Source organism: Lemur catta, chromosome 1 (genome assembly GCF_020740605.2).
Source record: "Lemur catta isolate mLemCat1 chromosome 1, mLemCat1.pri, whole genome shotgun sequence".
Taxonomy (NCBI): Eukaryota; Metazoa; Chordata; class Mammalia; order Primates; family Lemuridae; genus Lemur; species Lemur catta.
In genome coordinates this window covers 31,031,741-31,049,738 of record NC_059128.1, presented here as the reverse complement: position 1 = coordinate 31,049,738, position 17,998 = coordinate 31,031,741, and the positions used below count along the sequence as shown (strand labels likewise).

Here is a 17,998-nt window from a genome sequence, read left to right as displayed (position 1 = left end):
GGATCGACCCAGGAAGACACACAAACCTAGTTGGATGTGTTCCAAAGTCTGTTACAAGTTGGAATGCTTTTATAAGAAAGTTTAGGAGAAGGAAGGGGGACTCTTCTTATCAGAGTTGTCCTTTTCCATTGGAGGGTACAATACAGAGGTTACAATCATTGGCTAGAGATGACAACGTAGAGGCTAAAATGTTTCAGTGGGCAAGACAATCGGTAAAAAGTTCATGATTTAGAAACAAGTCAGTGTCCTGTCAGCAGGGTATGTATTTATCAGTACAATCATTATGTCAACAGTTTGAGGATACAAGATTTTCGGGAATTCACAATAAGGGTTTTCACTCAGGGACAGGGTATAAGTCATGAATAACACCATCTTCCCCAGGTGGTTAATCTGGAAGCCTTCCAAATACGAACTGTAGGTTATCAGGAGTTTTTTTTTTTTTTAGCTGAAAACTTTAAGTTTTAATAGACCATAGGCTATAGGTTCACAAGGTACAAAACGGTACATTCAATGAAAAGCCTGCTCCCACTCCTGCCTTCCTAGAAGCAATCATTGTTAATTCACCTCTTGATATCTTTGCTGAGATATTCTATGCATATACTAACATATCCATATGTCTCCTCTGCTTTTTAAACAAATGGTAGCATGTTATAAACACTGTTCTGCTCCTTTTTTCACCTAATATATCTCATAGATCGTTCCATATCAGTATGTTTAAAATTATTTATTCTTTTTCATAGCTGTATAGTATCTATGGTGTGGCTGTGCTATTGATGGACACTTAGGAGGTTTCCAAACTTGCTGTTATACACAGTGATGCAGCAATAACCTTATGAATACACAGAAGTGGAATGTCAGGGTCAATGGGTGTGTGCGGAGCTTTATCAGATGTTGCCACACTTCTTTCTACAAAGGTTGTGACAACTGACTCCTGCAGTATGTCAGTAACAATGTGTCAGTGTTATTTCTTCACATCCTTGCCAGTAAATCATTTTAATTTTAATTTAAATCATTTAAATTTAATTTTAATTTGCATCTTTCATGAGTGAGGTTGAAGAGCCATTTGCATTTCCTTTTCTGTAAACTGTTATTTCAATTGGGTTGTTAATCTTTTTCTTATTGATTTGTACGAGTTTTTTATATACTAAATCAATTAGACTCTGTCTATGACACATGTTGTGAATATTTCCCCCCAGTTTCTCATTCATCTTGCCTTGTGTGTAGTAGTTTTTGTCATGAAGATTTTCTTTTAACTTTATGTTTTGGTTTCTGGTTTTCATGTCTTACTAAAAAGAACTTACCATTCTAAAATTGTTTAAACATTTGTTTGATGGTTCTTCTTATACTTTAACAGTTTCAGTTTTCATATTGACGTCTTTGGTCTATTAGAATTTTGCAAGGATCAAGTTTACTTTTTCCCAACTGGATACCTAGGTGTTACAATATTTTATTAAATAAATCATCTCCCCCTATTTATTTAAAATAGCAATTTTATCATATCTAAATTCCCAAGTGTTTTTGGGTTTATTTCTTGCCTTTCCATTCTGTTCTTTTCCCTTTTTTTAAGAGATGAAGTCTCACTCTGTCATCCATGCTGAAGTGCAATGGTGTCATTATAGCTCACAGCAACCTCAAACTTCTGGGCTCCAGTGATCCTCCTGCCTCAGCCTCCCAAGTAGCTGGGACTACAGGTGTGCACCACCATGCCTGACTAACTTTTCTTATTTTTTGTAGAGAAGGGTCTTGTCATGTTACTGAGGCTGGTCTTGAACTCCTGGCCTCAAGCGGTCCACCCACCTCTACCTCCTAAAGTGCTGGGATTACATGCATGAGCCACCACACCACCCAGCCTTCATTCTGTTCTATTGATTTGTCTGTCTGTTCACCTACCGGTACCAAATTGTTTAAATTATTATAACTTTGTAGTACAGTTTAACATTTTGGCACAACTAATCAATAATCTGATGGTGGTTTTTGGATTATAAATTTTAACACTTGTTTTTAGGAAGCTATTTGTATATTTTCATAATTCTAGATGCTTTATATTCCTTCTAATATCACCTCTCCAGAGAACTGTATACTGTTCTTTAGGACCCTCCACCTCCCAGACAAAATCAAGATAAGTTGAGCACCAATTTCATAAATGCAGGAGATCTTGGATTTGGGTCAAGAAAAGTTTCCCAGGGCGTGGGGGTAAAAAAAAAAATGTTCCCCCTGTGAATTATCTGATCATTCCTGGTTTGATTCCATGGCTTCCCAAGGGACAGAAACTGTGTCTTTCTAGTACTTGGCACAATGCCTGGCACTGAGAAGCACTCAGTAAGTGCGTGTGGAGAGGATGAGCTGATGAAGGAGGGAGTCACCACCTGGCCCAGGAGTCTTCTTTCATGCATGAATCTTCCTGGAGGTTTCTCTGGCTTCACAGGAAGGAACAGAACTGGGCTTGATTCCTGGGATCCTGCCCCAGCTACTTGCCTGTCCTCTTTTCCAGGAGAACAAGGGCTGAGTGAACAAGGGCAATGAACCCCACTTACCTTCCTCCCATCCTCTCACACACATCTAGAGGCTCTAGAGGCTTGTGTGCGTGTGTTTCCCCTCATCTTTAATAGTGTTCAACTGAAACTTCACTCACATTCATCATCTCTCCCTTTTCTACACCAAACCCTTGAGTAAAGCAAGTGGGATAGCAAGGGAGAAAGGAATCAATACAGCTAAACACAACAGCTGACCCCTATACAGTGTTTAGTATATGCTAGTTTCCATCTCAAATTTTCTACCTATTTAATAATTAAATACTTAAAATAAATCAGTATATATATATATACATATATGTATATATTTTTTTTATCATGCCCATTGTATAACTGAGGAAACTGAGTTAACGAAGAGGTTTAGTAACTTGCCCAGGGCCATGGAGTTTGTAAGTAGATGATCTGGGATTTGAACCAAGAAGTCCAGCTCCAGAGTCTATGCACTTAAACACTATACCCTTTCCTTGTAATGTGCATCTGTATGTTAACTCTGTTGAAGTCTGGGCATGGTGGCTCATGCCTGTAATCCCAGCACTTTGGGAGACCAAGGCAGGAGGATCACTTGAGGCCAGGAGTTTGAGACCAGCCTGAGCAAACATAGCGAGATTGCATCTCTACACAAATATAAAAATTAGCTGGGTATGGTGGTGTGTGTCTATAGTTCCAGCTACTCCAGAGGCTGAGGCAGGAGGATTGCTGGAGCCCAGGAGTTTGAGGTTGCAGTGAGCTATGATGATGCCACTGCACTCTAGCCTGGGCAATGGGGCAAGACCCTGTCTCAAAGAAAAAACAAAAGCTTCATTGAAGTATAACATAAAATGCAGAAAAGTGCACCAAAGTGTATAACTCAGTGGATTCTCACAAAGTGAGCATTCCTGTGTACTAGCACTCAGATCAAAGAACAAAACATGCCCAGCACCCCAGGAGCTCCAGTCAGATCCCCTCGGAGTCAGTGCCCCTTCTCACTAAGGGTAACTACTCTCCTGACTTCTCTTTCCATTCTTCTGTTTTTTTTTCCTCATCCTTTTATTTTTTTGTTTCAAAATTGTACAGGGATACAAATGTTTAGGTTACACATATTGCCTTTGCACCACCTGAGTCGATCATTCTTCTATTTTAATCACACTTGTTTTTCAAGTATCATGTGGTCTGTTGCTAAAGTTATAAATATTCTATATTTACATTCTTATTCTATTTTGCAGGAGTAGAGATGGCGGTGGTTGGGAGAACACAGTCCCCATATAAGAGAAATGATTGAGGGTGGGGAGTTGGGGGACAGTTGCTTCAGTTTTTCCGCATTCTCTTTGCCTAAGAATAAGTAAGTTTCTACCCTGTCCTCCGTCTCCTCCCTGCCAGGACTACATCTCCCAGCAGGCTGTGGTCTGACAGCTCTCGGATTTAAATAGGATTCTGGGCTCTGCTTAGAGTCTGGCTGTTGCTGAGCACCCAGGAGCGAGAGGAGCAAGAAGCGGCAGAAGCAGCCACGAGCTGGAGCTAGACCAGGAGCTGGAGCCAGAGTTGGGTGGTAGCTGGAGCAGCACCAAAAGCAGCAGCAACTAAAGAAGTTGGAAGATGCTGGTTACCTTGGGACTGCTCACTTCTTTCTTGTCTTTCTTATACGTGATGGCTCCATCCATCAGGTTTGTCTTAATTCAACAACTCACAATAGTTTACAAAGCTCTGCATTAGGAGCCGGTTCTCGGCTGCTGCAAGAAGAGAAAGGGAAGGAGGCTGAGGGAGAAAAAGGTCAGCAAAAGCAGTAAGGAAGGAGGGGTTATGCCATGGTGGAAAGTGAGAAGGAAGCACCTGGGGCTGGGCAGGGGTGGGGCTGAGTTGAATTCTGACGCTAGTGGAAGGCTGTGTGGATGACTGTGTTCAACAGACAACTCGGGTGGAAGTCCTTGCTCTTTCACTCTATTCCCTTGGGTTTCTCTAAAGCTCTTCCTTTCCTTTCAAGGTGCCCTGCTGGGTTGTCATTGGTGGTCATTGCCAAAGGATTTACTGTTAAGCAGAGGCACTTTGGGAAGGAAACAAACTCTTCCCTTTGAGTCTACCGTCAAAGAGACTAATGTTTTGGGATGGCTCTTTGGCTGTGGGCTTTCTAGAGGTGTCAAAGAAATGTGTGTTCTGAGTGGAGAACTGAAAAATTACAGACGATAAAGAAGGTTAAACGGACTTATCAGGGCCAGAGTGTTTTTCTAGGTCGTCCACAGAGACTTGGGTTTAAATTCTGGTTCTGCCACCATTAGAAGTGACTTGAACTTCTTTGAGCTTCACTTTTGTCTGCTGTAATGTGGAAGTAGTACTGGAGTGATTGAGAAGATTAAAATAAATTATACATGAAAAGTGCCCCGTCTAGTGTCTGGCAGTCAGATGATTTGCAGGAAATGTTAGCTCTGCCTCTCTCTGGTCTTCTGTTTTGGAACTTGTAAAGTCAACTTCATGTAAAAGGGTGCTCTCTGCACAGAGGTCTGAAAAAGGGAGATTTTATCTCTGTGTGCCAGTGGCCAGAATGAAATCCCCAATATGACTGCAGAAAGCCTCTGAACTGCCCTACTTGCTAAAACTGGAGAGGCAGCCCAAGGGCATTTGTGTACACGGCCCCCCGAGTGATGCTTACTGAAGACCCATCGATTCCACTAATGTTCATCATACATATTTTTTGATGGTTATCTTTCTTCCGTTTATTACATTTGTACCCCCATAATATGCTGAAATAAAAAAAATGGTTAATAAACACATATGTTCTGACTGCGGCTTAGAGGAGAAACCTCTCGAGATAAGAGCTGGATATCCTTGCTATCTAACAAGGAAGGTCCCCATAGTCTCTAGATCAAGAGCACTTACTCTGTTTGCCCCGATGATCATTTGTGGCTTCTGGACAAATGACTTATCCAGCCGGTGCTGATGAGCCCCTGACTACCTTGCCCCCTGGAAAAATGATTAAATTCTTCAGGTCTCCTGACGATAACTTAAAGATATTCTTTGAGTCTGGATGACTTTAGTTTACAATTCTCAGTGTGGGGCTGTGAGGGATGGTGCATGATGCTCTTGTTTCCCTTGCTGATAGGAAGTTCTTTGCTGGTGGAGTGTGTAGAACAAACGTGCAGCTTCCTGGGAAGGTGGTGGTGATCACCGGCGCCAACACGGGCATCGGCAAGGAGACGGCCAGAGAGCTTGCTCGCAGAGGCAAGTGTTCCCACTTCAGTCCCCACAGGGCTGTGTGTCCTGCCCTTCCCACTGAGGGCTCTTGTCTTTCCTCCTGGGCTTGGAGGCTCTGACTAGGCATTTGAGGAAGCTGGGATTCAAGTCCAGCTGCAACACCAACTTACTCTGCGGCCTTCAACAAACCTTGCTTCTTCCCTACTCCCTCCCTATTATATAAAATAAGGAAAACAATGATGTCTGTGTATAATATTAGTCAAGTCAGTTATTCTAAAAGGAGATACTAAGCAACATTAAATATCAGTGTATGAAACCAGGGCTTCCAGCCTGGGGTTAAGCTGACAGCAAGACGACTGAGCAGTACTACCGTGGAAATCCTGAAGTGGCAACTGGGCCACTCCACTGCTTTAGGGATGGCTGGGAGAAAGCTCTGTCCACCAGTCCCAAGCTCATCTACTCTGCCCCTTTTTCAGCCTAGGATCTGAACACATTGTCCCCTCTTTGTCTTGGCCCCAGGAGCCCGAGTATACATTGCCTGCAGAGATGTACTGAAGGGGGAGTCTGCTGCCAGCGAGATCCGAGCAGATACAAAGAACTCCCAGGTGCTGGTGAGGAAACTGGACCTATCCGACACCAAATCCATCCGAGCCTTTGCTGAGGGCTTTCTGACAGGTGAGCCCCAGAAGGGTAGCTAGAAAAGCAGGAAACTGGGTATGGGAGTGGCTGCCCCGCCCTGTACCGTCCATGGTCCTTACCTCAGAACCGTCGTTGATCCCACTGGACAGGTTCTGCCACATGAACCAGCAGGACGGGGAGTTGGCAAGGAGGTGGTGGGTGGACAAACTGGGCGGGATCCTTATCGTCTTTTTGCCTCGGCAGTGGGAATATTGGAGGTGTCAGCTCCCTGTCTGGGCTTGCACTGATGCCACTCTCTTTCATTCTGAGAACCAACCTGCTGTGTCCATAGGCACTAGATAAAGTTGTGCTGCTGCCAAACTTCTTCTAGGTCTTGGTGAAAGACTGGCTTCTAATAAGGATTATGAAATCCGTGAGGGACAGGGACCGTGCCTGGCTTGTTCTACCACTGGATTCCCAGTGCCCAGCAGAGCGGGCCTGGCCCAGGGTCGGTATTCAGTACACATTTGCTGAATAAATGAATGAACAGTGTCCTGGAAGATATGAATAACTAAAATTAGAAATCCAGTGACAGTGGGTATTGAATATCACTGAGATAGGTCCAAATGGGGTATAGTTATTGACTGCTGAGGCAATACCGTGTCTTACTTGGTCTCAGAAGAAAAGAGCAGAGCGAGTGACTCCTAATTAAAACCTTGCCCCAACAAAGAGACCTCACCAACAAAGGCAAGGGGCAAATACTCAAGACTGACAGGCAGCTAGTGGACTCCTTGCTAACCACAGGGCCTCTTTTGTTGTGCTCTGTAGAGGAGAAGCAACTTCATATTCTCATCAACAATGCGGGAGTGATGATGTATCCATATTCCAAGACAGCTGATGGCTTTGAAACCCACATAGGAGTCAACCACCTAGGTAAGTACCTTTGGGAGACTGAAAAGTGAGGCACACCCCAACTGTTCTCTGTAGGAAGATGACCCTGTACCAGTGCTGAGAATCTCCAGTGGTTCTCACAGAGACTAGGATTCCAATAGACTGGACACTTGGGCTTGTTATTCACTGTCTCTCTCCTGACCATCCTAAAAAAGTGAGATCTGCCTGCCCATACCTTTAAGAAACCCCAAATTTCAGGAGATACCAGGGAGAAGAATGTCATTCTTGGATGGGGCAGCAGCAGTGCAAGCCTTGCCAGGCAGAGCCAGGCCTAGGGGTGTACAGGAATCTGGGTTTGGCTGGAGGGGTCACATCCATATAAGGGCCAAGAGGTAGGCAAACCTTGAGAACATGAGGTACAAGCCAGGCTGGGGTTCAGAGGTCAAGGTGATGGCTCTAAAGAGGAGAAATGTTTTTTTCCCCGACAATTCCATCCTTCCTTCTATATTTGAGTGTACCTTGGCACACAGTTGTATAATCATGGCCAGAGGGAGTTAGAAGCCAGGAGGTGGGTGTTTCTCCTGATGAGGGCAACGGAGAGGTACAAATAAATATAGATTAAGCATTATTACCTTACCTATAGCCTAGCTCTGGCTCTTGCTTTGAGGAATCCACCAACTCAGACCAACTGACCGTTAGCACTGAGCTACTCATGGCATCAAAATTTGCTCACACCGGAAGATAGAAAGCTAATAATACTGAAGTCCTATCATCAGCTCTCATACCCTGAGCCCGGGCTGCCATTCCGCTCTTCAATCTCCCCTGCTGGCTCTCCTCACAGGCCACTTCCTTCTCACCCACCTGCTTGTGCAGCGGCTGAAGGAATCTGCTCCCGCACGGGTAGTGAACCTGTCCTCGGTGGCCCACCATCTTGGCAAGATTCGCTTCCATGACCTCCACGGTGAGAAGCGCTATAACAGGACTTTTGCCTATTGCCACAGCAAGCTGGCCAATGTGCTCTTCACCCGAGAGCTGGCCAAGAGACTCAAAGGTAAGTCAGGAGAAAGTGCCAGGATTAAATGGCAAAAATAGGGTCCTCACACCAGATTAGAGTTTCACAGAATCTTCTGAAATCAGACTGTCAAACATGCACGTTTCAGTAATGGCTCTGTGCGCTAAGGAGAATGAGGTTATAGATGGAATAAAAATAGAGTCCTTACCCCCAGGAAGCTTAAAATTGAATAGGGGTTAAGAACTTTATAAAGTGACCTTACCTTTATTTCACATTTTATCTCATATCTGTTATCTCATTTGATTTTCCCAACAACTCTTTGCAACAGGCAGAGCAGGTATTATTATTCCTATTTCATAGTTCAGAACTGAGATCCAAGGAAATGGCCGGCACAAGATTATATGGCAAATGAAGGAGTCAGAACTGGAACATGAATGCTGTGCTTTAAATCCAGAGTGCTTCCTTCTGTGTGCCGTTTGCTAAAGTCCACGTGGTCAACTGAGCTACAGACCTGCCACTTCCTGCAGTCAGGGAGCTAGCGCTAGATTTTGGACCCCTGGGCACAGGTTCTCACTCTACCATATACTGTACCCATGTGTATGTGGACATGTCCTTTTAGCCTCCCCTGACTTTATGTCCTCAAGTGTAAAAATCATGTAAGGCCAGCTCTTAATCCTTAATGACTATGCTCTCCTGGAGTATTGGATGACCTGCTGGCTCTGACATCTGCAAATCTAGGGGACCATTTGTTACAGTGAATAAGCCAGTTTGGGAACAATGGTCTTTACTATCAGAATGCCTAAGGTAGAAGATAGGGTAATCATAAAAATAAACAATAATAGTTCCAATAATAATTAGGAGTTTTATGTGTGCCATGCACTATTCATATCAACTCATTTAATATTTACAACATTCCTATGAGGTGGGTGCTATTATTTTTCCTCACTCTACAAATGAAGAGACAGACAGGCACAGATAGATTAAGAAATTTGCCCAAGCAAGTATCCTAGCTGAGCCAGGATTCAAATCCAGACAGGCTAGCTCTGGAGTCCATGTTCCTTACATTGGGTTCAGACCTTGGCTCTGCAGCCTGCTAGGTATGACCTTCGGCAGTTTACTTAACCTTTCTATGACTTGGTTACCTCAGCTATAAATGGGTATCTTTTTTTCTTTCTTTCTTTTTTTTCTTTTGAGATGAGGTCTCACTCTATTGCCCAGGCTGGAGTACAGAAGCGCCATTATTGTTCACTGCAACCTCAAACTCCTGGGCTCAAGCAATCCTCCTGCCTCAGCCTCCCGAGTAGCTGTGACTACAGGCATGTGCCACCATACATGGCTAATTTTTCTATTTTTAGTAGAGTCCGGGTCTCACTTTTGCTTAGGCTGGTCTCGAACTCCTGACCTCAAGGGATCCTCCCGCCTTGGCCCCCCAGAATGCTAGGATTACAGGTGTGAGCTACCACGCCCAGACTAGTTTTTAAAATTTTTTTGTAGAGATGGGGTCTCACTATGTTGCCTAGGCTGGTCTGGAACTCCTGGTTTCAAGTGATCCTCCCACCTCCACCTCCCAGAGTGCTGGGATTACAGGCATGAGCCACCACACCCAGCTGGGCATCTTAATATTCCACTTTACAAGCCTCTTTAAGAATTAAATGAGATAATGCACGTAAAGCATGTAGCACAGCTCTTGCACATAATAAGTACTGAAAATAGTTTTGGCACCAAAGATATCTTGGGGGGCATATTAACCCTCCATAATCTCTATCAACGCCCTTCAATCTACACCTCATAAAACATGCTTGCCAGGCAAATGCAGCTAAAAACAAGGTCGTACCCCTTATCTTTCAATCAGATTTTTACCTTTCAGCAATTGATAATAGTACTTAATGTATGTATTATTGTTTTATTATTAGTTCTTAAGCCACAGTATAAAGGTGACATTGAAATAGAAGGATCTTGAACCAGGACCTTCTTTTGGAGCATAGAAGGTTGAGAAGGCTATAGATCTTTCTGGAAGAGATCAATTCATTACTTATCAAATTCCACCTGGCCAGGGGTGGTAGCTGCTGAATCCTGGAGTTATATTTCCTGAGTCCCTTCTTCTCACTTGTGTATTTTGCTGCAGGAGATGAGAGGTTTTCCTGAACTCAGAGTGTGTCCCCAGTCTCACTGTGCCTTCTCTGTCCCAGGCACGGGAGTCACCACCTATGCAGTGCACCCAGGCATTGTCAACTCTGAGCTGATCCGGCACTCCTTCCTGCTGTGCCTGCTCTGGCGTTGCTTCTCCCTCTTTGTCAAGACGGCGCGGGAGGGGGCGCAGACCAGCCTGCACTGTGCAATGGCTGAGGGCCTGGAGCCCCTGAGCGGCAAGTACTTCAGGTGCGTAGCGGCAGTGTGCATTTTCTCTATCGCCTGTGTGCTTTATGAGGACCAGGACTCGCTGGGCTTTGCACCTTGAGTGGCTGAGTTTGTGCCAGGCCTGCAAACCAAATGCTCTTGCTTTTCCAAGGAAACTTACATTAGAAATTTATGTCAGCAAGAGTTGCTTTTATGGCTCTACTTTATAGCTGTGTGTCACAGTTCCATGTAAACTTTGTAGCTTTCTGAAAGCTGTCAAAGAAGACTGTCCCTGTTGGTTATGCCACGGAAAGAATGTCAGCAGGCCCTCTGGATCCCTTTTCTCCTTCTTTAAGCATTTGGTTCACTTGATTTGTGAATTCTTTAGTACCACTTAGCACAAAGTGCTGAGGGAAGGTCCTCTCATCCTAGTGTGGACTCTGTCTCCCAGTGCTGTCAAGATTGGAACTATCTGTTGGGAATCCAGAAGTAGAAATTTCAGCGCTGAATCTTATCACAAACTCAATGGCAGCTGGAGCCTGGCAATAAAGGGAAGCCCAGGGTTTAATCTCCTTCTTGTTCCATGACTTAATCCAGCTCAGTCTGCCCTGCTGTCCCACTTTGTCCAGGTTGTTTATTGGTGCATCATTTATTAAGGGAAGCATTAGAAATGGTCTCAGTGTCCAATGGTAGGGGAGTGGATAAATGACAATAGCTAATGGTAACTGAGCTTTTACAATGTGTTAGGCACTCTTCTAAGTTTTTTATATGTATTCATTCATGGAATCATCACAACTCTGAGAGGCAGGTAATATTATTATCCCCATTTTTCAGACGAACTGAGGCACAGGATAATTAAGAAACTTGGCCGGGCATGGTGGTTCACGCCTGTAATCCTAGCACTCTGGGAGGCCAAGGCGAGTGGATCGTTTGAGCTCAGGAGTTCAAGACCAGCCCGAGCAAGAGCAAGACCCCATCTCTACTAAAAATAGAAAGAAATTATATGGACAACTAAAAAATATATAGAGGAAAAATTAGCTGGGCATGGTGGTGCATGCCTGTAGTACCAGCTACTTGGGAGGCTGGGGCAGGAGGATTGCTTGAGCCCAGGAGTTTGAGGTTGTTGTGAGCGAGGCTGATGCCACAGCACTCTAGCCTGGGCAATAGAGCGAGACTCTGTCTCAAAAAAAAAAAAAGAAAAAAAGAAACTTACTCAAGGTCATATAGCTCACAGTGGTAGACCTGGGATTTATACGCAGGCAATCTGGCTTTAGAGCAGTGCTGTTCAATGTGGTTGTCACTAGCCACATATTGCTATCAAGCACTTGAAATATGGCTAGCCCAAATTGAGATGTGCTGTAAGTGTAAAATGCATCCCAGATTTTGAAGATATACAGATTGAGCATCCCAGATCTGAAAATCTGAAATCCAAAATGCTCCAGGGAGCATTTCCTTTGAGTATCATGTCAGTGTTCAAAATGTTTCAGATTTTGGAGCATTTGGGATTTCAGATTTTCAGATCGGGGATGCTCAACTGGTAAGTACAATGCAAACATTCCAAAATCTGAAAAAATCCAAAATCCAAAACACTTCTGGTCCTGAGATTTTGGATAAGACACTGAACCTATAGTATAGAAAAAGAAATGTAAAGTATTTCATTAATAATCTTTTTTATTGACCACATGGTAAAATGTTTTGGCTATATTGGGCTAAATAAATACGTATTTATTAACCCACTATATTGACATATAATTGATATATTACTAAAATTAATTTCACCCATTTGTTTTTACTTTTTAAATGTGGCTACCAGAAAATTGAAAATTACATATGTGGCTCACATTTGTGGCTTGCATCATATTTCTATGGGACAATTGCTACTCTAGAGTCTGAGTGTTTAACATCACTGCCTTAAATAAGGGACAAAATATTATAGTCATTACATATTTTCAAATAATATTTAATTAATGGGAAAATGGTGATATAATATGAAAAAAACTTATAATACAAAACTATATAATTATTCATTGTAAATTAGAGAATAGTCTAGAAAGATACCCAGCCACTGGGTGGTAGTGTTTACTTTTAGGGAGTTTGAGGGAGAATCAGGCACAGTGTGAAGGAGGATTTTAACTTTTTATTCTAAGTATTCCTTCATTATTCAAAACATTTTAGAAAGTCATATTTATTTATTACTTGCATAATTAAAAAATATTTTTAACAAGGGAAAGGTATCCTCCCCAAACTAGATACAGTAGGATCCCAGTTTTATATAAAAGAAAGAGAAAAAGACTATATATCTATTTATACACAAACAAAGCAAAAAAAGACTGTAAGGAAAAGCAACTAAGTGGTAGGCTTTTCTTCTTTTATCAGTACTGTATTTTCCAAATGTTATACAGGACTTTTATAAGTAGAAAGAAATGCCATTTTAAAAAAAACACTGTGAGAACTATGCTCTGCCTGTACCCTCTCATCTCTCTAGTCTTGAGGCCCCTGCTCACTCCAAAATAAAGCAGGGGTGCTTAGTTGGGGTTCGTGAGACACAGGTGGGTCTGTGGATACAATTCAAGCAGTCTGTGAACTTGGTTGGGAAAATAATTTCATCTTTAATTTCACTGACCTCCAACTGAAATTTAGCATTTCCTTCAATTATGAATGTAAGCAATGAACCGCAGTATTAGTTGCAATACCTGTGACTTTGTCACCAATAAAATTATATTTTCATATGACATTGCAGTTGTTGGCAGGCATCTCAGAATGTCTCTTCTGTTCACCACTACTTTAAATCTGCTGGTTATTAGACCTAGTGATAGATCTTGTTATACATTAACAAAGAAACCCATGTATTACGATATCACAAATTTGTTTTAAAAATATTTCTATTTTATTTTATTTATTTTTTTGAGACAAGAGTCCTGCTCTGTTGCCCAGGCTAGAGTGCCATGGTGTCAGCCTAGCTCACAGCAACCTCAAACTCCTGGGCTCAGGTGAGTAGCTGGGACTACAGGCATGCGCCACCATGCCCGGCTAATTTTTCTATTTTTAGTAGAAACGAGGTCTCGCTCTTGCTCAAGCTGGTCTTGCACTCCTGATCCTCCCGCCTTGGCCTCCCAGAGTGCTAGGATTACAGTCATAAGCTACAACACCCAGCCTAAAAATATTTTTAAACTGTGTTTCATAACACAGTTTCTGTGAATCCAGTATATGATACTTTATATATTTAGAGACATATTCTGAAAAGGATACCATAAACATCTCCTGACTGCCAATTCTCATTCCTGGAATTTACTCTCTTTCTCTGCTTTCCAGTGACTGCAAGAGGACCTGGGTGTCTCCAAGGGCCCGAGATATCAAAACAGCTGAGCGCCTATGGAGTGTCAGCTGTGAGCTTCTAGGAATCCAGTGGGAGTAGCTGGTGGAAGATCTGGGCTTTATCAGGCCCAATCTGACCCAGAATGAAAGGGGACCAAGGAGAAGCCCAGCCCCAAAGGGTTGTCCTGGCTGGCTGCTGTGAATCCTGCCCACTCTGATCCTCCAGACCCTTCTGGAAATGTTTGCACACCCCACTCTCTTGTGAAGGCACCTACAGAACATTCTTCTCTAACAATTGGAGAGTTGGCAATCCTTGGGCAGTAGGGGCAGAGGACTGTACAGATCCTGGACTGGGCATGGAGGTGGCAGAAGAGCCTGGGCAACTGGGGCAATTTCCTCACCAGCACCAGAAACTCTAGCCTGCATGCTCAGCTGCTGCGACAGGAGCATCAGCATTACATATTTCCAGGCGCTATGGATTCAAACTCTTGATTGTCCTCTTTCCTTTTTGAAATATAAGTCACAATTCTAGTGTCTGGACCAACTCAGGAAGATCTCAGCTAACCTTGGCCAAATTAGATTCCTTCCTCTGAGCATCCTGAAGCCACTGTGTGAAGGACCTTCCCATTTTCAATCATGCAGATGATTTCTTTTTCCAAAGAGTTCCCTTTACCTCAATTTTTAAAGGAAATAAAGATTGTGCATTCATCTTATTGCCTTATTTATTTTTAGGGGAGCAAGGGAGAAATGGAGCAAAGGAGGGAAGGCAGCCTAGTTTCTTCCAGTGCTAACATTTTATTATCTAAGAAGCAATAGGAGTGACTTAAATTACAGAGATGCTGAGCTCCCCTCACACTAGGGCCAGAGGTAGGACTTCATTTAATTTGATACATAGATACAGGAAAACCAAGCCCTGATAATCCTTCTACCTAAATTCATAACTCTTCTTCCTTCTGGCCACCCTGCTTTCCTATGCTGTGGCCCAGATGACCTGCTTCTTGCCTCAAATGCTGAAGGTCACCAAGAAGAGGTGGTGAGATATGCCTAATCTTTCAGCTCATTGACTCACTCAGGAAGCCACGCTTATTGGCTCCAGTTCTAAGGCATCGAAAGAGCATCTGATGACAAAAATGCTCTTTTCTTCGATAGCATGCAAACTTAAAAAAAAACAAACACAACTTCTTATGGAAATTTTCAAATAGACAAAGGTAGAGCAAATAGTATCATGAGTCCTCATGTACTTGTCATTCAGCATTAACATCATTAACATTTTGTCAATCTCATTTCCCTGCAACCCCCCCTCCCCCACATTTGTTTGGCGGGTGGGAGTGAGCTATTTTAAAGCATATCGCAGGTATCATACCGCTCGCCTGTAAGTGCTTTAGTGTGTGTTTCTAATATGAACCTTTGTTTTTTGCAAACTCACAACACTGTTATCACTGCTGATAATGTTAATAATTTCTGAATATCTTTTAAACTTGGAGTTCAAGTTTCCCTGCTTGTCTCACAAATGTCTTTTAACTGTTGATTTGTTCAAATCAGAGGAAGAGAAGTCGTCCTTCTGAAAAGAGGAAGCTTTTCTTTCCAGAAGCCCCGTAAACTCCCTGTGGTTCATTAGCCTGAACTGAATACTGAGCTCCCTTCTGAACCAATCACTGTGGCTAGGGATGGGCTATGTTAATTGGCTTAAGCCAATCACTACCCACACTTAGAGCTGGGCTCCATCCCACCCACCTCACCCAGTGGGGAACATTATAGCTAATGTAAAGCACTTACATTAATTAGGAACACATTTCCTCACAAGAACCCTTTGGGATAGGCCCTATTGTTATCACCATTTTAAAAATGGGGACACTGAGGCATAGAGAAATTAAGTAGTTTACTAAAGTTCACACACCTGGTAAGTGGTAGGTGTTTGGGCTGGAGTTGAGAGGGAGACACACGAAGCCTCATGTGTAGTAAAATGTTGTTTTATTTTGAGCATCTGGGTGCAGATGGGTGGAGGCCAAAGAGTGTCCACCACGAGGGACGGGAAAGCCTTGGGTTTTATAGAGGGTTTTTTCCGGGGTGGGAGTGGGGGGAGTGAGTAACACCTGCAGAGATGGGGTGGGGGGTAGCTTTGTCTTATCAGAGCGGATAGGAATGCTGGTATCCCTACAGCTGTCTGTGGTCAAAGTTAGATTTACAATCTTGGACTCTCCAGACTCCTGCGGCTTTTGTTTCACAGACTTTATGATCACTATTACGTTCTATACATACTTTTCGGGTTCCCATCCTAAGCCAACCTAACATTCCACCCTTTTTATTATATACATATAAAAAAAGGAAGAATAAGTTACGGGAAAGGCAAAAAAAAAAATAAAATTAGAAAGATTGGGAAGTGGGTGTTCTTGTCTTTTTGACTGTTTTTTTTGTTGTTGTTGTTTTCGGAGACTTGGTTATTTTTGAAATGTAGTTAGGCTTATGGTAGGAGATGTGATTTTTGTCCCCAGATATGGTTTTGGGCAGGAAACAAAGGCCTGGAGTTTACCCCCCTGCAGTTTGTCTGGGAGTTTCTCAGGAACATTGAGGCTGTAAAACAAATTCTAAGATGCAAAGAGAAATATTTACATTTCTTCTTTAGGCTCTTTTAGGTGTTTGTGAAAACAGAGTCCCAGCAGGTTGCCTGTTAGTTTGGGAGAGAGACAGTAAAGAGTAGGGAGAGTTCAGAATTGATTTTTAGCTGTTAGGTAATTGGGAAATTTAAGGCCACCCTAACATTCCCCACTTTTTGTTGTTAAAATTAAATTATTTTGTAAAATGAATTTAGAAGTTGGGAAAATGGGCAGAGATTTTTTTTTTCTGTAGCTACTTCCTGTTGAGGAGGGTCCAAGAGATTTTTTTTGGAGTTTATTTATTAAAAGGGAGGGGGTTGAAATATCCTAGACTTTGGGGTTGACTTTAGATTTAGAAAAAGGTATAGGAGATGCAGGGGAGTTTGTGAGGAGAAGAAGAAGGGCGGTGTTTGTGGCTCATGATCAACAGCTAGGTAAATAGTAGTATGTAATGTTGAGAGAATATCTCTTCCTAATAGTGGGAGAACTAGAAATGAATGAGTGAAGGTATTTGAGCCTAGATGGCAGGTCAAAGGGAGGGTGATAAGGTCATCAACTCCCACAAGAGAGAGTGAGGAGAGACGTGTAGGTCGGTGGAATGTTGGCAGAGCCGAGAATGTACCCGTGTCAATGAGGAAATAAATCGGCTTACCTGCCACCCACAGAGTTAGCCAGGGATCCAGTGTGGTGATTGGCTTGGGGGCTGTCGGTCCTGGGCACGTCAGTCTTCTGTGGGCAGACCTAAGAGGTGAGATCAGGATTGCCCTGTTTGTGTTTGTCGGGAGCAAGGGATGTGGCTCTGCCCTGAGGGGCTAAGTTGTAGTCATTCCACAGTGAGGACAAGGTTCTGGGGGTTGTTGAGGATTAGGGCATTGTCTTGCCCTGTGGCGTGTTTGTTTACATTTAAAATACGGGCCAGGTGATGTTGTTTGCCTCTTTCCCCAGTTTGAGGACATTCTGGGGGTTTGTTGATGGCAGCTGCCAACATCTGATATTTAGCCTGGTCCCTATTTTGGTTTTGAGGTTGTTGCTCCTCATGTCTATTATTAAATACCTTAAAGGTGGTTTGTAATAGAGTCTTTGTGGGGTTTGAGGACCATCCTCTAATTTTTTTTTTTTTTTTGAGACAGAGTCTCACTTTGTCGCCCGGCTAGAGTGAGTGCCGTGGCGTCAGCCTAGCTCACAGCAACCTCAAACTCCTGGGCTTAAACGATCCTACTGCCTCAGCCTCCCGAGTAGCTGGGACTATAGGCATGTGCCACCATGCCCAGCTAATTTTTTCTATATAGATTTTTAGCTGTCCAAATCATTTCTTTCTATTTTTGGTAGAGACGGGGGTCTCACTCTTGCTCAGGCTGGTCTCGAACTCCTGACCTCGAGCGATCCACCTGCCTCGGCCTCCCAGAGTGCTAGGATTACAGGCATGAGCCACCGCGCCCGGCCCATCCTCTAATTTTTTAAGTTTGGTCTAATGCCAGGTGTGGCTTGGGAGATAAAATGTATATTGAGAAGTAAAATTCCCTCGGGGGTAGTAGGGT

General features: G+C 43.2%; 1 protein-coding gene across 1 annotated transcript; it reads left to right on the top strand.

Annotated features, from left to right (window-relative positions):
* The first annotated feature begins 3,936 nt into the window (after positions 1 to 3,936).
* On the top strand, positions 3,937 to 14,527 carry RDH12 (retinol dehydrogenase 12). The gene is made up of 7 exons (XM_045554817.1): positions 3,937 to 4,171; positions 5,602 to 5,720; positions 6,213 to 6,368; positions 7,140 to 7,244; positions 8,044 to 8,253; positions 10,404 to 10,593; positions 13,864 to 14,527. The coding sequence occupies exons 1-7, from the start codon at positions 4,104 to 4,106 to the stop codon at positions 13,964 to 13,966; spliced, it is 951 nt and encodes a 316-aa protein (XP_045410773.1). The 5' UTR covers positions 3,937 to 4,103; the 3' UTR covers positions 13,967 to 14,527.
* The last annotated feature ends 3,471 nt before the right edge of the window (positions 14,528 to 17,998 follow it).

Coding starts and splice junctions, on each gene's coding strand:
- RDH12 (XM_045554817.1), top strand. CDS start 4,104: ATGCTGGTTACCTTGGGACTGCTCACTTCTTTCTTGTCTTTCTTATAC. Junction 4,172..5,601: donor GTGATGGCTCCATCCATCAG/GTTTGTCTTAAT, acceptor CCTTGCTGATAG/GAAGTTCTTTGCTGGTGGAG. Junction 5,721..6,212: donor CAGAGAGCTTGCTCGCAGAG/GCAAGTGTTCCC, acceptor TCTTGGCCCCAG/GAGCCCGAGTATACATTGCC.